The sequence below is a fragment of the Trachypithecus francoisi genome, unplaced genomic scaffold (genome assembly GCF_009764315.1).
Source record: "Trachypithecus francoisi isolate TF-2019V2 unplaced genomic scaffold, Tfra_2.0 Lachesis_group5, whole genome shotgun sequence".
In the NCBI taxonomy this organism is placed as follows: Eukaryota; Metazoa; Chordata; class Mammalia; order Primates; family Cercopithecidae; genus Trachypithecus; species Trachypithecus francoisi.
The window spans coordinates 103,587,280-103,610,144 of record NW_022681470.1 but is presented as its reverse complement, the minus strand read 5'-3'; the positions used below and the strand labels follow the sequence as shown (position 1 = coordinate 103,610,144).

Genomic DNA, 22,865 nt, shown 5'->3' with positions numbered 1-22,865 from the left:
ATGAGGTTCAGGCTATTTGTTGTTGTCATTGTTAGAACAGTTTTTTAATGTGAACTAGCTATGATTTCACCTTCTCTAAACATTGTTTATATTACAAGATGCTTGTAAAGTCAATTGGCTGATGATAGTGGCTCTCTGTTTTACTGGGTCAGCCTGTGATTCTGCTATATTACGCTATGCCATAATTTCTTTGGAACACTCTGTTGAAATGTGTGAATAAATGTCTTATGCTTGTGATTCTTAATTTGCCTCGTCTTGATAGTTTCATTGGCAATAACAATTGTATGACATTTTTCCAATCTATCACTATTTCTTCAATTAGGTTTACCATGTTGTTAGCTGTGTGAGACCCAGAAATCTCCTGGCAGAAGAATAAAGCAATAACATAGCACAAACCATCTTTAATCTACCATTCTATCAAAAGTTAAAAAAGACTTGTGCTTCCTTTTGCAAACCGTCTAAAGCAGTGTGAACAGTTATTATGAAAAGCACTACTCCTTTACTATGTAACTGGATTTTTGTTTGACTAATATGTCAGACTTTCTTGGACATTAAAGATGTATTAAGTAACAAACATATATAATATTATTCTTAAAAATATTTAAAAATACTGTAGTGTGTGTTGATTTACTTCATCATTAGTATATTAAATTCTTTTTTTTTTCTGAAAACAAGTTTTATTTAAATAAGGGTTTAAATACATTACACATAACATTAAAACTGAAGGGGGAAAAAACCAAAAACCAGTTTGTTACTTCACATGGCATTGGGCAGCTGCTGCTATTAAGTTGCAAGCTCTACAGCTAGCTACATGACTGATGGATCAGTTTGAGATTTGTTCCCTTGTCAAAAGTTTAACTCTGGTAGAAGGTTGGCCTCACATTCTGATGTTTGGACATCCCTTAGCTAGGATATGTCTGGTCAAACAGATCTTTGTGGCAAGCCAGATGTCCTATCATCTCGCTAGCAATAAGAGGGCCTCTCTGAGCTCTGTCCACCTGGTCAGGTTGGAGACACCAGGGGATCCACCACCAAAAGCTCCCTTCCAGTAGTACAGCTGGTGCTGCCGCCTTACCCCATCCTCTCCTCTCAGATTCACCGAGGACTGTTCAGGTGGTAACATTCTGTTAGGGCAAGGAACTCTGCAGAGGGAGAGCCGAGGAGGTTCCGGCCATAGTTGTTTGTGATCTTAGGGCTCTGGGCTTGGCTGAAACATGCCGGTATTGCTTGGTTTCAGGCTTGACACTGCCAGGCGCCTACTGCTTGACCTCTGTTTAAATGAGGGACTTCAAGACTAGACAGCATGGCTCTTTTCAGTTTATTGCATGAAGGAGTTACACTAGTCCAAGTTAAAAGCGGACCCCAAATGGTTACATTATACAAGCTGTGAGGTTTTTAAACTTGTGACAAGGGACAGAAGGGAAATTCTACTCATTGCAATGAAATCCTCACTTAAGCTTCAGTGAGCCACAAGCACTTAAAACCCATGAACCTTCAGCTGATCGTCCTTAGCCAGTGCAATCTCTACGAGGAACTGGCATATGTTCTTGTGTTGGTCACCCTGTAGCTGAATTACTTCTCCATATTCTGGATGCTCAATTACAGTACCATTGCAGGCAAACTTCTTCTTAAATGCCTTCATTAGTTTCTTTTTATCGTAATCATCAGCGATCCCTTGGACAGTAGTAAGGGTCTTCCTGCCGTTTCTCTGTTGAATTCTTATATGGATATAATCCTCAGTGCCAGCAGGAAGCAGGTCATCACCCTTACTTGCATCTGCAAAGGGGTCGAAAGAGTGGAGGTTCTGGATAGCGGACATACGATAGATTCCTTTTCCTCGATGGAAATGGCCTGCGGAAGGCAGTGGTGGCGGCGGGAGAAGGCGGGCAGGGGGGACGGAACGTCGGGAAGCGACGGGGCTCGAGGGGGAGGCTGCTGAGTCCTCGGCGGCGGCTCAGTGACTGGGGCCAGTATATTAAATTCTAATCTTTCTCAGGATTGAAAGGCACTTTCATTATGATGAGGAATGTTTTTTCTATCTTAAGCAAGCAGGGGTCTCATTCAAGCAGAGGTTAAGAATCCAAGACAAGAATATGTGATATGGGGTTTTAAATATCTAGGATAATTCTGTTGGTGCCACAGATGATCAATAACACACTTTGGATGTTTTACCATCTTGGGAGATTTGCAATTACTGAGTGGAAATATATGAGGCCAAGTTGCAGTTATTTTTTAGGCAGACCAGTACATAGGACCTCTATAGTACTACATCATGTAAGATGATGCTGCCGGAGGTGCTGATGGCTTGTTGGGCCTACTTTATGGTTCCTATGTCAACAAAGACTCTAAATGGGTATCCCTAGATGGGATAGATGTCACATCTTTTATCCAGTTAATTTATCCTTCTCTCTAGTCCTGCAAACATATTCAAAGTTTTTCACCCAATTGAGGTAGACAGAATTATAGAAACCACCATTTAGACTGTTTTCAATGAATGCATGTCTTTAATGCATATTTTAATCTTCACTTCTCATCTTCTTGATCAGTTCTAGTCACGATTCTAAATACATTTTGGTGCCTTTACCTGTTAGCTCTGGTGATAACTCTAGTACCATTCCATTGAATTATGAATTCTTCTAGTACTTTACTTGACTCTCCAGCCTCAACTGTAAAGCTAAAAACCTTATAAATCAATAAAATGTAAATTCCAGGCAAAAGACTCTTGCAAATAATAACATATTCACTTCTTTGGCAAATGCAAAGCCTGTCTTCTAGGAGGGTCATGCAGATTCTTATGATAATTCATCTAAGATTAATACTCTTTTTAGCCCATCTATTTCCCTCAGTAAAAGAGGGATATGGTGCCAGAGAGTTCTAGTTAATTTACCAAAAGACAATTCCCTGAAAACCAATTTGCCTAATGGCTAATTCACAGAAATGCTAATTCACCAGATTGACTTGTCTTTTCAAAATGATTTATGATGCTTGTAGTACTTTGTAATGACTTTTGAAACAACTTCATCTTCTCTGACGATTTTATGATCGATTTTCATTTTGTATTCATAGCAGCATGGTGAAGAAGGTTCAATTTGTCCCTGGCCAGGTCCCTGATGCTGCAGCTGAATGGAGATAGTTACTAAGAAGGGATCCCTTATGGGGAAAAGACTGGGAAGAAAGCCAGTACACAGCTCAGACTGAGCTGTCAATCCAGAGATGGGGTGGCTGAGGGAGAGACCATAGGGCAGGGAAAGGAGGAGACAGAAGGACTATTGTTGAACTTATATTTGAATAGACCTTTTTATCCTATTTCAGCTTTATTAAGGTATACTTGACATATAATAAGATGCACACATTTAAAATGTTCAATTTGAAATGTTTCGATACACGTATACAGCCATCAACCCATCCCTACAATTAAGATCATGAGCATATCCAGCATTCTCCAGAGTTTCCTTGTACTGCATTATATAAACAGACAGTGCTAGACTCAAAAATGCTTTGACTATTTTTCAACTTTACAATGGTGCAGAAACGTTACATAGAAACTACACTTGAGTACTTATATTACTATTCTGTTTCTCACTTGCAGTGCAATATTTAATAAGTTATGTATAATATTTAACATTTTATTATAAAATAGGCTTTGTGTTAATAAGCTTTTGCCCAACTGTAGGCTAATATAAATGTTTCGAGCACATTTAAGGTAGGCTAGGCTAAGATATGATATTCAGAAGTTTAGGCATATTAAATGCAGTTTTGACTTACAATATTTTCCACTTAACAATGGGTTTACTGGAATATAGCACCGCTGTAAGTCAAGAAGCATCTATATATGGAACCATTTGAAGTTGTCTCACAGATCACTAATATTCTGTTCATTTTTTCTGTTTCATTCTAGACAGCTAATATTGCTTTTTTTTGTCAAGTTCACTGATGTTTTCTTCTGAGATTTCTAATCTGCTCCTAATTCCATCCAGTGTATTTTTCATTTTAGATAGTATTTTTTTCACCTCTGAAAGTTTGATTTGGAGGTCAAGCACAGTGGCTCATACCTTTAATGACAGCACTTTGGAAGGCTGAGGTATGTGGATGGCTTGAGCCCAGGAGTTCAAGAATAGCCCAGGCAACATGGTGAAACCCGGAGTCTACAAAAAATACAAAAGTTATCTGGGCATGGTGGTATACGCCTGTACTCCCAGCTACTCAGGAGGCTGAGGTGACAGGATTGCTTGAGTCAGATGGGTGACAGAGTGACACCCTTTCTCAAACAAACAAACAAACAACAACAAACCAAAAAAACCCCAAAACAAACAAAAAATAAGTTTGAGTTTTATCTTTAAAAAATATGTATCTTCTATATTGTTACTTAACTTTTCAAGCATATGGAAAAAATTCTAATAACTGATTAAAGACCTGTGCTAATGTTGACAGTTGTAAAAATTTTGGGTTGGTTTTTATATTTTTGTGCTTCTTTACATATCTGGTAATTTTTAATGAGATGCAAAACCTTGTGAATTTTACCTTGTTGGGTGCTGAATACTTTTATATCCCAATAAATATTCTTGTACTTTCCTCCCGGACGCAAGTTGTTTGGAAACAGTTTGATTCCCTCAAGGTTGGCTTTTTAATCTTGTCTGTAAAGAACAACACAAATTTTTGAGGCAATAAACTTCTGAGTGTCCTACTCAATGCTTGTGAATTATGACATTTTTATACTCTGGCTTGTGAGAATATGGACCATTCACAGCCTTTTGTGACTTCCAGTGCTTGCTCCCACTGCTCCTTTTGAGTAGTTTCTTGATCTCAGATAGTTTCCTCACACACGTACTAATCAGTACACTGCTGAATACTTGAGGGGATCCTCTGCAGTTCTTGGAGCTTCTCCACTGTATAGCTGTTTTCTCTGCCCTGAGAACTCTAGTTGCTTTGACCTCCTCGTACTGCTAGTTCTGTTTTCCCAGTTCAGGAGTCTGCTAGCTTCCAACTAGGCTTCCTGTCCTATACTATGGCCTGGAAATTCTCCCAGACCGTATACTGGGGCAATTGTAGATGTTATTTGCCTTCAATCTCTTAGAGATCTCTGTCCCATGTTGACTGGTGTCCAACGTTTATTCCACCTTGGCTAGAAGTGGGACTAGACAGGAGTAGGGTCAGTATCCCAGGGGACAATATACTTCCCATGACAACCATGGGGTTAAAGGATGCTATAAATAGAAGTACTAATATAATTCCAAACCTTTGAGCTTGTAAGACTGTGACAATGGTGGTAGCATTAAGAGAAATTAGAAATCAAGAGAAGCAGGAAGCAGGCCTAGATGATGATCTAAATGATAAGGTTCTTTTGAGAAAGATTGAGTCAGGGAAGGATCCTGGAAAATCCAGTCTAGTCACAAGACATCAGAGCTAGAATTTGACTTGAGACACCAAGATCAAGGTATTAGGAAAGTTAAATAGGAGGAATCAGGCATTGAATCTTGTCAGGGAAAATAGGACACTTAGGAGGCACCAGACTTATGGAAAGTGTTTCATAGCTTATGACCCATGTGAAAACGAGAATAACGCACCTAAAAGATGGCATAGTGCAATGGCAAAGGGATGGGCTTTGGAGCCAGGTTGATGAGAGAGTGCTTGTACCAGCTAGGGCACCACCAGTACTGCAGGCCCTTTCCCTATTTGGGTCTCACTTGCCTACTGTGTCACCTTAGGCAAGTTTCTTAACTTCTGATGTTCAGTTTCTTCATCTAAAAATGAGAGCTATAATAGCTAATTACAAAATTATTGTGAATACTAACGGAGATGACGAGGTGTAATTGTTACATAAAACGAACTTGCCTTGTGAGATACAAAATCACAAAACAGTCTTTTTCCCTTTGTTTCTTCCTGTACATTTAATTTTAGTCAATGAGGCTTTTCCCTTGCATCTTCATGAAAACTTGAGCAAATTCCATGTATTAGTTTACTATTGCTGCTTTAAAAACTTACCACACATATGGTGGCTTAAAACAACACATATGTATTATCTTATAGTTCTGGAGGTCAGAAGTCCTAAAATAGGTCTGCAGGGGTGTGTTCCTTTTGGAGGTTCTAGGAGAAAATCTGTTTCCTAGCCCTTTTCTAGCATCTAGAGGCTGCATAAATTCCTTGGCTTGTGGTCCCATCCTTCATCTTCAAATCCAGCAGCATAGCATCTTTCCACCTCTTGCTGTCCCTCTTCTTCTGCAATCACATTGCCTTCCATGTCTCTGACCCTTCTATATAACTTTCATGAGGACCATAGCAATTATATTGGGCCATCCTTGTTAATCCAGAATAATTTCTCCAAGTCAAAATTCTTGACTACATTGCATCTACAAAGTCTCTTTTGCCATTCAAGTAACATATTCACAAGTTCCAAGGCTTAGGATGTGGACATCTTTGGGAGGCCATTATTCAGCCTTCCAGATTTCATTACTTCTCTCATCACTCTTAGGTAGTACATCTGCTATATCCTTTAGAATCACAAATACAGTTTCAATTCAGGAATTAAATTTGTAGAACTTTGTTTAAACTTGATGTTTGTACCCTCCTGCCTCTAGGTCCTCTTTGAGCAGGAAGTATGCAGTCACTTCCAGAAGAGAGGTGCAATTGACTGCTTTTCTCTTTCCTCATGTAGCTAGCCTTCTTCTTCTCCAACTAGTGCTTCTGGTTTCCCCAGGGTTAGAGCAGATGGAAGAAGGCAGAGGTGAGAGGAGTAGGAATGACGGTGTGGCTCCAAGTTGGCAGTCTGGGGACCTGATTCTTCCTTATCTGGATGCTTTTGGAAATTCTTTGATGACCCCACCCTCGGCTATCACTAGGGTTCTCTCACCTAAAGTTTGTCTGGCGTGTATTACTATTTGCTTTCTTGCATAATATCCAGGTATCCAGTAATCTACCTCCAGCTTCCCTCCTGCTGAGGTCTAATGTTCTCTCCAAGAAGTCCTTTCCATTCATCTGGTTCACAGAAAATGCACAGTTCTTTCCTCTTGACTCTAGGAGTGTCGTCGATTCTCATGCTAGAGCCCTCTATTCAGTTTCAGCCAGCTTTTGTTTATTTATATTCCTCAGATGTGGCTCAAACACTAAACCATTATATCCCCCTAAGTTCCAAGGACTTCTGTTAAGACCTCATATTGGTCCCTTAAAAACCCCTCTTTTCAGATTTGGGCTTAGGCAGTGGTACCTTCACCTATCTCTCCCTTGGAGGAGAGGGATAGGAGACACACAGCACAACTCTCTCCAAATAAATTTTCTTCAAATATACATCTCTTGACTTTTTACGTACCTCATGCAAGTGAGTGAGTGAGTTCTACATGAGATTTTGATCATTTCCTTTGAAAGTTGTGCAAATTTATGGAATCAGTTTTTTCTTGATGTTTATGATGGTTAACTTTTTGTGTCAACTTGACAAAATGCCCAGATTCAACATTATTTCTGGGTGTGTCTATAAGGATGTTTCTGGATGAGATCAGCACTTCATTTAGTGGACTAAGTAAAGCAGATGGCCCTCCTTAATATGCAGGGCATCATTTAATTCTTTAAGGGCGCGAATAAAACAAACAGTCAGAGGAAAGGAGAATTTGTTATTTTTCCAACTGTTGAGCTAGGACATCAGTATTCTCCTGCCCTTGACTGAAACTTACACTATTGGGCCTCTGGTTCTCAGAGCTACACGACTGGCTTTCCCCGGTCTCTAGCTTGCAGACAGCACATTGTGGGATTTCTCAGCCTCCATAATTGCAAGAGTCAATCCTTACACTACATCGTGTGTGTGTGTGTGTGTGTGTGTGTCGTATGGGTTCTGTTTCTCTGGATAATCCTGGCAAATAGAGTCCTTCAGCATTAAATTCCATTTTAGCATTCTGTTACATTTGTCAAACAGCCACCACACTGGTACAAGGAAAATAATAAATGTTCATTTCCTTTTTTCATGAAATCTGGTACAAAAATAGAATTAAAGATAAATAATTAAATTAGTCAAATGTTTTGAGATTTTTCCTGATGGAAAGCCTGAAGAAGGTATAAAGCACTATTCTTAGAAAAATGTTTCATCTTACTTTTTAAACTTTGGGCAGCTGGCAGTCATCTTACATACAGCACTGACACATCCTGATGTGCTGTTCTCTGGGACCAATTTTGATGACAGGATAACACAATATGACATTATCCAGAGCTGTAAAATTCCACTTTTGTCTAGGCAATTTGCACATCAAACTGACCATCTTGGTTCCTCTGTGCCTTTTAATATTTTAGAAGCACAATAGGTAAACAGAATTTGGGAGTTGTATCATTGATGTCACTATCCTGGAAACTTAACCTGTCACTGCACTTATGGTATGCCTGATTTAATTGACCCCAGAAGTGTAAATTACATTACTTTACAGGCATTCTGTGATGAACAATCACAAAGCCATGGGCGCTTGAATGGTTGATCTAAGTTTACTGGTGAGATGGCTGACACATGGTTTAAGGTCTGGTTATTTCACTCACCTGATGCCAGAATGAGATGGATTAACCAGGGCTCTGTTAGATCCTTCTGGAAGGTCAATACCTTAGTTTTCTTGGCATGCAAGAACAATTGGGCACTATGGACCTCTGTTTCTATCAAAGCTGCCAACACTTACCTCAAAGCTATTCTTGCCTCCACAACCAAATAGGAAAAATAAAAGACAAGACTGAATAATCAACCAACTAAGCTTCCCCTACATGGGGATTATTTTCCTACATGTGTTGATGAAATTTATTCTACAGAAACCCGACAGTTGTTCACCAAGATTTTAGCAAAACTTTAGCCTTGGAATCATAATTTACATGTGCATATGATTTGGGAAACTTACTAGAGGAGAGACTGCCTCTTGGTTCTGTGCAAAACCTGTGAGATAGAGGAATAAGCAGCAAAAGCTGAGAAGAGTTGGGAGGAGGGAGTTGTAGGTGAAAGAGTTCGAGACTGAAGGGAGAAGTGTGGCAGGAGACACTAGCAAAATCTGTTCACTCAGGTAACAGTCACTCATCTGCCAAACTCTCGCAAACCTGGCTATTATTTGTGTGTTTGGGTTGTTGAGGCAGAAAGAGGGCCCTATCCCTTTTACAGAGTCACTGGTGGGCAAATTTTTCTCACCCCATTCCCTGCCTGTCTTCCCCACCTCCAAAACTGTGACACTGCCTGCACTCACAAATTCCACCCAGGAGGCAGAGCTTTCTTTTCCACATTTTCCCCCCAAAGAACCTTGGAACTACTATGCCCTGTGTGCCCTTACTCTCACAGGCTTTGGGAATGCAGCAGTGAACAAAACAGAGCAAGAATCCTTTTTCTTGTAGAGATTACCATTCAGACAGAGAGATAAAATAAGTTAGTTTCTATAGTGTGTTTGAAAGAGTTACAGAAAGTGTTCTATAAGTGCTATAGAGAAGAATGAAATAGAAAAGAGGAACAGGGTGGAGGGATAGGAGGTGAGAGTGTTTAGGGAAGGCCATATTGAAAGGGCGACATATTTGAGCAGACTTAAAGGAAGCAAGGAAAAAAGGTATGAGGATATGCTCAGGAGGAATGTTCCAAGCTCCTAATATTATCTAGTGACCCATCTATCTTCTTACATAATTTAGCAATTGACTTCATTTTCTTCTCCATTCTATCTTCTATGGACATTTCTGTAAATTAACATCCATGCTAAAGATTATTTTCTTATATTAAGTGGTTAGATGTGGAATGACAAAATTAAGGAGTATATACATCTTCAGGGCTTTTGAAATATATTTCCTCGGTGGGCACAGAGGCTCATGCCTGTAATCCCAATACAACACTTTGGTAGGCCAAGGCAGGCAGATTACTTCAGGTCAGGAGTTTGAGACCAGCCTGGCCAACATGATGAAACCCCGTCTCCACTAAAAATACAAAAATCAGCCAGGTGTGGTGATACCTGTAATCCCAGCTACTCGGGAGGCTGAGGCAGGAGAATCACTTGAGCCCAGGAGGTGAAGGCTTCAGTGAGCCGAGATCACGCCACTGCACTCCAGCCTGGGTGACAGAGCGAGACCTTGTCTCAAAAAAAAAAAAAAAAGTATATATACATACATATTCCCTAATTCTATCCAAGATGGTTGATACCATTTCCTCTAGTAGGGTATATGAGTGCCTTGTTTCTCACGTTTTCTTAATACTGGCACATTCTTCTGGCTCTTGACTTTAGGACCTCCCACATGTGCTTACATTTGTGCTCTGTTCCTTTTGTTGTGACAGCTCAGGAACTGATATTAGCCATTGCTTTCCATACTCATTCCTTTGTTTTTGATTCATGTATGAAGCTTTGGCATCCAGTTCAGATTTTATTTTTGTTTTGGATCACCCGTCCACCCCCGTCCCATTTAATCACTCTTATCTCAACCCTGCACACTCATCATGACTAATTTGCACCTCATGGCCAAGACAAAGTGGAATTAAGATTCTAGAAAGATTATCATACATAACGAGACCCTGGAGAACAAGGCAAGAGAGATACAATTCCCAGGACTGGTTCATATCCGGGATTAGCTGCAGAGATGAATGAATGGTTAGAAAGGATTCAGAGTTGCTTAAATGTCCCTAAGGTCAAAATTGGCCCCAGAGCTTAGAAAGGGCTTGAATCTGTTAGAGATGCAAACAAGGAGCAATTTGCTCTATCTGTAGAGATAAGGGGCAAGCATTTGGAAACTCCAGACTCCTCTTACCCTCTCCTCCTCTCTCTCTAAAATCTCATCGCCGGTGACCTTTTCTACTCCTAATATTTCTAAAAGCAGTGTGCAAAAATGACCATTAAATCATTATCTCTAGACCTGACCTGCTTCCAAATCCCAGCCTGATTTAAATGTTCGATGAATATTTTCATCAGGAAATACACACACACACATGCGCGCGTACGCGCGCGCGCGCGCACACACACACACACACACAGAGGAGAGCAAGAGAGAGAGATATCAAAACTTTTAATTTCAGCATGCATAAAAGTGATATTTTTGCTTTGTTCCCTTTGCTTTTCTCCACAGTGAAAAAAATGGAAAAGCATTCAGAGATAAGCCAGCATAGTTCCTTCCCTAAGGAGCTCACAGGTTGGTGGGGACGAGAGACCAGTACATAAAGACTCCAGCACAGAGTGGCAAATGTTCTGATAGAGCAGGGGCGCAGGACCATATTGAAGGAGGTGCTTGTGATGAACTCCACGTGGAAAAGTTAGGAAAAGCTTCACAGAGAGGCTGATACGAAGTTAGGCCTTTTCCCCCAAGGGATTTAGTAATTTATTTTCCACTAGAAGATTGAATAACCAGCCATATCTAATATAAGGGATTAGTCTTCAGGGAAAAGCAGAAGTTGGAAAAGTCAGTCATGTTGTGTGCTTTCCAGGAATGGCATCAAAGTTGAAGTGAAAGCCACAAGTCAGGGGATAGCCAGTCCTTTTCTCTCACAATAAAACCATCAACAAGGACAGCAATTCCAATAATCATGATGACTAACACCTGTATACCACTCACTGTACTATGGGCTAGAAGCTGTTTTAAGTGCCTTTGTAGGTAAACTCTCATAGGCAAAATAGGTGGGTGATGGGGTGGGCCCCAGAGAAGGGTCCCTGCATTCAAGTAGGGGCTTGTCTAGTTTGAACCTCCCATGGGTGCTGAAGGGAAGAAACACCCAAGCTTTCTTTTCTGCTTGCCCGGATAACAGACACCAGGGGAAAGGCAAGGGTGACGCTTAAAAGCTATCACTAGTAAAATGAAAAATAATGGAGTTATATTCTTTGTTATAATTAATCCCTAATCGTTGACTGATGATTGAAATATGACGTTTTTTATTTAATTGAATTTGAACTTGTTTAAGTAAGCTATTATGTAACTCTATGAGGCCTGCAACCTGAGGCCATCAGGGGAGGTAAAATCTCCATTGAATGCCTTATTCAACAGCCTAGGATTTTATATGCTAAGAAGTAAAATGAGTGCCTTTGTCACTATCAATTATGTCTGGAACTCTCAGTAGGATAAAGGATGTCTCAATGTGACTCTGTATTGTGGTCACCAATTGCGACTCTAATGGAATATGGCATGAGGCTCTTTCTTGAGAATATCTAGCAGTTTTCCCAAGAACTATTCTTTTATTAAATACATTTTGGGCAAGATCACTATAATAAGTGTTTAAAGCAATTTAAAAAATGTTCTTTGCACCACATCTGGCACATAGTAGGTGTGTTAGGATGTTCTTGTGGTGCTATAATGTCATGGCAGAAGGCAAAGAGGGAGCAGGCATCTCACACGGCAGAAGCAGGGGCAATAGAGAGTGGGAGAGGAGGTATCCCATACTTTTAAACAGTTAGGTCTCTCGAGAACTCACTCACTATCACAAGGGCAGCACCAAGGGGATGGCACTAAACCATTCATAGGGATCTGCACCATGATCCAACACCTTCTATCAGGCCTCACCTCCAACAATGGGGATTATATCTCATCTTGAGACTTGGAGGGACAACATCCAACCTATATCAATAGACATATCATAATTACATAGTGGAAAACACTGAGATTCAATGATTCTATAATTATACGGAAAACATTATCAGTAAATTTTGGCACTAAGTACATGTAACTAACTTGAACAAATGGGCAAATGTGACCTTGAGGCTTCTTTCTGCCCAAGGTCCCTCCCTCCCACCCAAAGAATTATACCAGGGCCAAGAATGGGCATGGACCTCTGTTGTTACAGTCTGGATTTCTTTCCCTGTTCATGTAGGTGGTGGAGACAAAGTTTCACACCGAAATCAGTGAAGTGAAGCAGAATCATTTTTATTTTATTTTCTGTATGCTTCTTAAGTGTCACTCAGTTGTAGGTTTTTTCCAGAGAAGAACTAGGTCTTACACCATTCCATGCCCAGTTCCTATCACTTTACCCTACACTCAGAAGGTGCCCGGTAGTGTTAGAAGATCATCACCATTGGAGTCCACTCTTGGAAGGTGAGCCTGTTAATCACGCTCCTCAGCAGATGAACCTGGACTCTTGCCCTTGAGCCTGTGGCCTGGGGCCAGGAAGGTTCTACTGTGTTGCCGTCAAGTTTTCCACTGTGTCCTCAGTTCAGCCCCAAATGGTTGGTATTGCTGTCCTCACACTATTTTTAGTCATAGATCAGTTATCCCTGACATGCAGTGATGGGGATTAACAAAATGCACCCATATGCATCTCTGAAGGCTGAGCATGTGTGTCCCCAGCCCAAAGTAGTCGTGGGCAGTTCTAGGTAGGATTAGCAGACTTAATTTTTTTATTGTCTCCCTTTACTCCTGGCAGGAGAGTTCTGGGCTAGAATCACTCCAAATTTGTTTTAAGGAATTTGGCACAAGTCTCCTCTAAACCATACACCAGACCTTGTGATTTACACCACTGAGTACCTTGTGGCCCTTGGCAGGGGCACGGCTGGGAACGGCTTTCCTTCTCTTGATGGAAAAGAGCTCATTGAACTCCATGCTGCTTTTAAGAGAACACAGAGTAACAAGTCAGGCCTTAGGGATGTCCCCACCAATGTCTCATGTGGTGAAGGTTCCACATGCCTGAGGAAGGGAATTTCGCAACACCCAATGCCAGCTGAGAAGGCTCTACATGACAGGGTGAACACCATCGTAATCACATCATGTTCTGAAACCTCAGCCCTGATTACTCTGATCTTTATCCTCTGTTGACCTGAGATGAATGCAACGAATGGTCTTTAAATGACTCCGTTGTTTTTAAACTCTAGTACAGTGCTTGACTTGAACTTCCCTGGTGAGAGCAAATCACACCAACTGACTCACACGAACTTGACTTATTTAATTATTTTAATTGCTTGAGTGCTTTTACCTCACGAAATGACCTCCAGTTCTTATAACAGGGCGGTAAAATCAGGGCACTCGATACTTTCCATTATCTTCCTTAAGAAATCCTCTCCTATTTGGTGCTTACACATCTGCATGTATTTCATCACCCTTACTTTCTCTGCAGAAACTTTGTTAAATATATTAGCAAAAAAAAGAGGAGGAGTGGCAACCTAGATAGATATTCAATAGGAGAGAAACACTGAGTAGATTTTGATCCTTCGTGTGATGAGATATTATGCTGTCCTAAAAATAACATGTACCAAAAATGTTAAAAGATGCAAGATGGTCACCAACTAACATGTTAAATGAAAAAAGCAGGATAGAAATTTGTACATATACTCTGATTTCAATTCTGTCAATATTTATATAGGTAAAATATGCAGTAGAATGGATAAAAATTAGCCGGGCCTGAGTAACTCCTGGAGGTCATAAGAAATTGAGAGAGAAGATCTCAGACATAGAATGATCCTATCTGAGGTCTCTAGGGATCTTAGCTGAGGGGAGGAAAAGGACAGAGACTGTCTGTCTTTGTGGATTAGAACTTCTGTGGGCCAACAACTCACAGGGTTGAGGGTTTGAAGGAGAAAGTGTTGCCACATCCTCAGCGAGGAAGCCACCAGTTTTATAAACACAAATGGACAAAATGGAGTATACTAAAGTATTTGGTTGGAGCTGTGAACCCCTTGGGTATGTCTCAATTACTACTTACAAAGAAGCAGCCAAGGCCAGTTTGCTTTCTGAAGTGTCACTGTGCAGAGGCTTCCGTCAACACTCACAGCCAGCTATGCCCAGGACTGGAAAAGGCCCCCAAGTTCTGGACAGTCTGCAAGTTCCACAAATCAGTGCTAAGTCATGTAATCAGATGTCTCCATGGTGTTTGCACGTTACCATCTCAGGAATCCAGAGCTTTCACTTACCTCATGTCCCAGCCTGGGATTTCCCCGTAGGCGGCAATGGGTTTGTTTTGCCAGGGTACTCAGTGTTCCCTCTACTCCTTTCCTGTGAGTGTCATCATCATCTTCATCATTGCCTTTTATTGAGTGCCTACTGTGTGTGAGGTGCTTTACAGATATTATTTTTAATCTTCTTAACAATCCTATCAGATAGGCATGATTACCCCAATTTTATAGATGATGAGATTGAGAAACAGTATGATCAAATTACTTGCTTAGGGGCATAAAATTAGTAAGTTTGGAATTAGATGTCTGCCTCTATTTTTCCTGTGATGTCTTTCAGCTTCTAATTTGCCACTCTGTGTGTGTGTGTGTTTTTGTGTGTGTTGCTTTTGTGTATATGAGAGAGACACACAGAAAGAGAGACAGATCTGTTACTAAAAGTTCTTTTTTGAACAGTGATTACTTTTGAATTTGGGTGTTACTTATTTCTCAAATACTTTTTTCCAACAACATCCAAAAAATCATATATCTTACCTCTTAATTGTCTTTGTCAAAAGTGAGTCCTAGCCATGAGTGGAAACTGGACTGAAAAATAATTATACTTTTCAAGAGTAAAATTTTGACTAGAAATCAGAATGAGACATCTCAGGATGACAGAAAAACTCCAATGCAAGTTAGGAGCAACCTGAGATTAATGCTAAAGGTACAATATGCAGACAAACAAACTGCAATAGTTCTTCACTTCAATCATGTCCAGGGAAGTCCATGCTCAGGTGGGCAGGTTTGGAAGGTCAGCAAAGGCTTCCTCGACTAAAATACATCTGTGCTGTGACCTGAAGGATGAGTTAGCATCAGACAGGTCGGGGTAGAACATGTGAAAAGCAAGAGGGATATTCTGTGAAAGGCCAGAGAGGTACGCAAGCTTTGCATAGGTTAACCATCTGTCTCATTCCCTCTGTCCTCCTCGTACATGAGCGTGTCAGGGTGAGTTTCGGGATTGCTTTTAAATTTTAAATTAAGAACTATCAGAATCCAGAGACTTTCCAGATTCCTATGGTCTCTTAGAATTTCATACAAACATTCAGATAAAGGGTAATTCCACAGAGAAATCACACACCTCAGTTTGAAATTGCTACTTGGGAGGAATGGAACACCAGGTCCTCGAAAAGGGGCTTAGGGCCCATCAAGGGAGATACTGTGTGCCGAAACTTTCTTCTGGAACTCATTGGGGTCCCCTTTTTCTGCAATCCAAGCTAAGCACTCACAGCATATTGGGCTGAGTCTAATTCAGGGCTGTATTAGTCAGAGCTCCCTAGAGGAACAGAACTGAAAGGCTATATATATATATATATATATATATACACACACACACATGAGTTTATTAAGTATTAACTTACATAATCACAAGATCCCACAATAGTCTGTCTGCAAGCTTGAGGAGCAAGGAGAGCCAGTATGAGTCTCAAAATTGAAGAATTTAGAGTCTGATGTTTGAGGGCAGGAAGCATCTAGCATGGGAGAAAGATGTAGGCTGGGAGACTAGGTCAGTCTGGTCTTTTCACGGTTTTCTGGTTGCTTTATATTTGCTGACAGATGATTAGATTGTGCCCACCAGATTGAGGGTGGGTCTGTCTTTCCCAGTCCACTGACTCAAATGTTAATCTCCTTTGGCAACACCCTCACAGATACACCTAGGATCAATACTTTGTATTCTTCAATTCAATCAAGTTGACACTCAGTATTAACCATCACAGTGACTATGACCTTGGTCACAGAAGATGACTAGAAAAATAGCCAGGAGTTGACCTTGATACTAAGAGCAGCACTGGTTCAGACATGGAATCTAACTTAGCTCATGAGGACTCATTTTAGCCACGAGTTGTAAAGAAGTCCCAGCTCAAGATACACAGTTCTTGAAGACAGCACTTACGGATTTAGGCACACTAAATGTCTGAGTCCCAGTCTAATTCCAGGGGCAGTGACAGGATGACGCTGCCCAACTTGAGGTTTTGTCAAGATTTCAAACACACAGTTTGTTGTTAAGGTTCTAATTATATAAAAAACTCCATATTAACATAAGGCTCAAGGTTAATTGAGCAGGGCTTCAAAAACAACATTAACTATTTCCTAATTATAGCAGTAATTCTTTCCCTTTCTCTTTTTATTTTTCTCATTCTCCTTTTAAAATAATAATTGTCACATATATTGAGGGCTTAGTATTTGCAACACATTAAAACAAGAGCTAAGGCAACATTCTGTCATGTAATTCTCATAACTGCTCTATGGCATCAATATTATTTCACTGATTTTGGAGATGGGGAAACTGAGGTTTAGAGAAGGGTAATTAACATGTTTATCACAAATGGACACAAAAATAGTCACACACATGGAAATTGTTAGAACTGGAACTTAGACTCATTTTGTCTGAACAACTCAAGTCTGTGGTGTTAATATCTGTGGTTCTGCAATTAAAAGACACATTCTGATTGTGTTGTTTGCCAGTTGTTCCAGATGCCTTCTCCACTAGAAGATGGGGCCAGGCTTCCTAGTTCTTTATTTGCTGATAGCACTAAGCAAAGTGTGTAGCATGTTATGGGACATCAATAAATACTTGGCTCAGTGGCACATAATCAACTAGGGAAGGCCTGGTCTAAATTTAGCTCAGCAACACAAATTGCAGGATTTTGCATCACTCTGCCTCTCATCTTATTAGGATAGGTCTTGTGGCTGTCCCAGACCTGAGCACCCAAAGCAGAGCTCTCCTTGTCATTGTGACAATAGAAAGTAAGGGAAGGGAAAGCCATAAATTAAGCCAATGGAGGGAGGCAGAGGAAAATAGATACAGACTGCTGACAAGATTAATATGCAGTTGACGGGGAGTGCTTTCACACCAGAGTGCCAGCAAATAAACACAATTCAGAAAGCTCATCCCTGCCTTACCAGAGGAGGCAGATTCCTGAGCCAAAGAAAAAAAAAAAAAGTGAATGAGCAAGAGAAAGGAAAAGAGAGGCCTGTGTGTGCAATGGGCCTTGTTTGCCAGGAATTCCTCCAGCAGGATCAGATAGCTGGGGGATGACACAAGCAACAGGCTCTGCAGAGTTATACATTTTCTGACCCAAAACAGGGACAGGAGAAGCAGGCACAGGCACTGCAGGGGAGGTGGGCTCTGAGGATATTGAGTGAAAGCTGAAATCAGTGCCTTACCCGGGCATAAGAATAGCCTCCCTGCACCACCAGCAAAGGCAGGTGTCATTTTCTGAGAGGAGTCAGCAGAACTGCCTGGCCCTTTTGGCTGGACTTCTGATGGGCTCTTCCACTCCCTGTTGTAATGAATGAGACCTCAGCAGACTTCAGTTGAACACTTCATAGACAGGAATTGATTCTTCTTCTTTTTTAATTTTATTTGTTTGAACTATATAAGATTGCCATTTTTGTAAGTAAGAAGTGGCTAAATATTATCAATTTCATATGGTTTAAGATGACAGTGAGGGCAGAGATTGTTTTCAAACTCAGGAATTGATTCCAAAATTGGGGCTCTCACTATGCTGCACTGTTTCACCAGTGACTTCCCATTACCCTGAGCGTAAATTTAGACTTCGACCTGGGCCTACAAGAATCTTCAAAGTCTGATCTTTGCTTACCTGGTACCTTCTCTCTCCACAGCAACACTGAATTTCTTCTGACTATTCAATGATTACTTTGGTTTACTGATCTTTGATGATATACTTTTCTTGTCCTGAAATACTACACCTGCTTCTCTTTTCCTGGATGTATCATTCCATCCTTCAGGGTTTAGCCATCATGGCACTTATATTAGATTGGAAACTGCCAGAAGTGAGAAAATGTTGGTCACCTGCCTTATTTCTTAGCGACTAGATGAGTGTCTGGCACATAAAAAGATGAATGAATGAATGAATGAATGAATGAATTGCATGAGCCAATGCCACCTTGCCTCCCACAACACATACTCGTTCTATGCCTACCTTGCAACTCCAAATTAAACACTTCTCTGTATGACATAGATGTCCAGTTTCAGAACAATCTCTTGAACTTTGGCTAGAACTGTGCTGCAGAGCTTGGTGATATACACTGAGTGTAAAGCAAGAGCACAAATCTAAAACTTCAAGAACATTCTCCCATACCCTGAAGAACCAGTTCAGCTCTTGGTTTTCAATAATGTAAGCTTTTTAATTTTGCCTTTTTTTTTCTCTTGTTGCGGCCTGGTTTTTACTGGAAGAATTTTCCAGAAGCGTCACTAATGTAAACAAATAAAGACTTTTGGAGGCAGTTATCAGAGCAGTTACAGATTCAAATGTGGTTATAAATGTTGGAACTGTTATTGCTGGTGACTGGAGAAGCTCAAATTAGTTTTTTAGCTTTACTTAGTTGGATTTATACCACATTTTTCCTATGAAGAGAAAGTTATGGAAGAAAATGGCTTCTTAGCAGCTAATCATTTCTAAGGATCACATTTGCCACCTCCTTTTCCTACTGAAGCTTGTTGACGTAGGTCTGTTCTGTACAGACAGATTTTGTAAACCACATGTGTTGTATAAACATTCATTGGAACTGGGCAAAGGAGGTGTTAAGTTCTGTGACAGTAGAAGCCCTTGGTCAGATGCTGGGTATTATCTGTCACGGATGCTGGGATGGGCACTCCTGGACTAAAACACTTCTAAGAGATCTTCCAAAACTGGGATTTTCTGATTCTATAATAATAAATCTGGACCCACCCATATTTGTTGTTGGCTTAGTGTATAATGCAGCATATACATTCTAAACAGTATATAATAAGTATGATTCTATTTAAATGTAGAATTATGCTGTTTAGAATATGTGTATATATATATATTCTACATTGTATATACACATACACATTTAAATAGAATCATACTTATGTGCTGTTTATAAATATCTTAATCATCATAATCTATTATAAATGTGTTTCCATGTCAATCTATTTTTTTCCAGAACTTTGTTTTTTAATGAGTTTACAGTATTATATTTCAATGTATTCTTTAACTAGTACCCTAATTTATTTTATTTTATTTTTTTTCACACAGGGTCTCCCTTTGTCACTCAGGCTGGAGTGCAGTGGTGTGATCAAAGCTCACTGCAGCCTTGAACTCCTGGGCTCCAGCGATCCTCCTACCTCAGCCTCCCAAGTAGCTGGGACCACAATCACATGCCACAACACCCGGCTAATTTTTATATGTTTTGTAGAGATAGGGTTTCACCACATTGCCCAGGTTGGTCTCAAACTCCTGAGCTCAAACAATTCGCCTGCCTTGGCTTTCCAAAGTGCTGGGATTACAGGTGTGATACACTATATCTGGCCAGTACCTTGATTTTTAACAGTGGGATTTTCCCCCTTGATTTTTAATGTAAACAGCGTCAATGGATGACTCTACCTAAACTTTTGTGAATATCCTCAGTTTATTTAGATAAATTGTTAGAATTGTTAGAATTGAACCAAATTCTAACTCCACAATCTATTAATTCAGAAACCCCAGGCAAGTTACTTAACCTCTTTAAGCTGGTTTTCTCATCCGTAAAAAATACCAAATCTACCTCAATGGGTTTATTTTTTGCTGTTGTTGTTTGTCTGTGTGTGTGGTTTTGTGTGTGTGTGTGAAGATGATTTACGGAAAGGGCTTAACATAGCACAGAACACAGAGTAACTGTCTTTTAACCACTAGCCAATATTTTTACCATACTATTCCAGCTATTTATTTCTAGCAACAACTCTTTTTCCTAACTGTAAATGGAAGCAATAGCTCGAGCAAGAAGGGAGAAGGGATGAAAGGTAACCAAGAATTTGGGCTGTTTCTGAAAAGAGTTTCTAGGGTGGGGACATATGTCTTTCTTTTATTGGGTAGCCTCTGCCCTTTGGGCCCTACCTTTTCCTTTAGAATTTGCAGCAGTTGGGGAAGGCCCTCCACCTGCCAGCATTGCTTGAGTTTCACTGGTCTTGTGAGCGTTCTGCTTTTTGCCTGTCCTTGTTCGTAAGGCAGTTCTGCTGACCTTGAGGGTCCAGGACATAGTGTTGATCCCAGGAAAGACAGTAATAGTTTTGTTGACAGATACTTTTCAACAGCTGTATGGTATCTGCCAGGCTGAAAGAAGAAGAGGTGGGAGGAGAGTGACTCAGAGTTAACCCATTCTTGGCCTCAACACTACTCCGTTTTTAAGAAACCCTCATCTTGATGGTATTCTCTTGGCCTTTGAGAGCTGGCTCGCTCTCTCTCTTTCTCTCTCTCTCACTCTTTTTTTTTTTTTTTTTAAGAAGACCCTTTTGCACATTTTCTTATAACGGCAAAGTAACATTTAAGGTTCAGAAACACAGTTTACAAAATTTAAAAGCCTTTCGAACCACTGTGTTTGGGGAAACGTAGAGTAAGTGGTGACTTTGACAATGAGATGACCCTAATGTCCTGGGAATCTATAATCTTGCACCTTCAACAGCACATTAGACTCACTGAAGATGAGATATGGGCCTTCAATTGTGGAAATTCATTTCAGTTTTCATAGTAGATACTATTCACATAAGTCTTTTATGGGTTTTTTTTCCATTTATTAATCAGAATATATGTGGCATCATAGCCAAGGCCTCTTTGAAAAAATATTAAAGTGATTTAAATGCATGACATTTTAGGTGCTAATCCAGTGGGGCCTTTGATAATGCTGGTGTTGAGGGATAAGAGTCATCACTGCTTATAAACTGACTCTGGTCTCAGCCTATGTCTATGGCTTTGTTGTAGTTTAAGGGCAAATATATTAAGGATCCCTGAGTCAGTGTAATAAACAAGACAAATAATAATGGAGCTGAGAGAAAAGTAGTTAATTAGTGTATTTCACAGCAACATTTTATTGGTGGAACTATGACTGTATTCATTTTGCATATATTCACCACGAACTTCCTGAAATGCAAACCATAAGCACTGTAGAAAACACTAAGCGTTAATCACCTGTTCAGTTCTCTGCCCTTAAGAGACTGCTATGCATAAATGGAGCCCAATTCATTTAGATTTAGCTCTAACTTAAGGTGGATGTGATGATTCTCAAATAAATAAAGAGCAGTGGGAGGTCTTAGGGGATTGGGATGGCAAAGAGGGAATATTATTATAGTGTAGGCTTTGTTGTTAGATTTGGATTTGATTCTACGCTCTGTCCTTTAGTAGCAGGTTAAACTTATACACTGCATTTAATGTCTCCGGATTTTATTTCCCCTTATCTGAAAAATGGGCATACCTAATTCATGGTAAGTTTGTGAACAAGTATGTGTAAAATTTTTTTAGTAGAGTGCATAACAGAATAAATACTCAACAAATGGTAGCTAACAATGGTGGATAAAATGAAAGGAGGGACTTGTATAGAGGTACTTGGTGGGAGATGTAGAGCTTTGGAAGGAGGTGAGATATGAACTGGACTAGATATGGGAAGAGGGCATTCAAGGTGACAAGGATGGCATTATCAATGGTGTGCAGAGGGATGAGAGGGTGTGAGCATCTTCAGAAATTGAGACTTAGACTGAGGGGCTGAAATGGAGGACTCACAGGTTGCCCTCTAAGCAAAACTGATCCAATAATAGTACAACTGAGTTTATTCTTGTAAGAAAGACAGGTAGTTTGGGAAGAGCTAATGAAGAACCTAGATTGTCAGGTTAAGAAGGTGAAGATTTATTGGGTTAGCAATGGGGATCCCATCTGTGCTTTGGAGGATTACTCTAGTGGCACAGAGTCTGGATTATCAATGGAGGAAAGAATGTAAAGACATAATTTCAACTGCCCAGGCAAAAAGTAGGTCTAGGACTCTTTCTATTACAGCAGAATAATAATTATTACCTTTGACTTGAAAGGTTCTTTTCCAGAGGAAACAGTTAGTAGGCATTGTGCAATTGCTCTTTATTCTGTTAGGATCAATCATTCCTCCAGGATTAAGCTGATTTTTCCCTTCTTCCCTTCACACATCCTCCCACAAATAATTGTCTGTTTATATTTTTACTTTAGAATTATTGTCTGGAGAACAATACCAAGAAGCAGACTCTAGGTCATTGGATCCTGAACCTGTCTGTACCTCCATGTGGCTTGT

At 40.2% G+C, this 22,865-nt stretch overlaps 1 protein-coding gene across 1 annotated transcript; it reads right to left on the bottom strand.

The window, feature by feature from the left end:
* Positions 1-661: 661 nt before the first annotated feature.
* Positions 662-1,967, bottom strand: LOC117074699 (eukaryotic translation initiation factor 1-like). The gene has a single exon (XM_033196417.1). The coding sequence runs from the start codon at positions 1,817-1,819 to the stop codon at positions 1,478-1,480; it is 342 nt and encodes a 113-aa protein (XP_033052308.1). The 5' UTR covers positions 1,820-1,967; the 3' UTR covers positions 662-1,477.
* Between the last annotated feature and the right edge of the window lie 20,898 nt (positions 1,968-22,865).

Excerpts from the sequence above, each read along its gene's own strand:
- LOC117074699 (XM_033196417.1), bottom strand. The coding sequence starts at position 1,819 with ATGTCCGCTATCCAGAACCTCCACTCTTTCGACCCCTTTGCAGATGCA.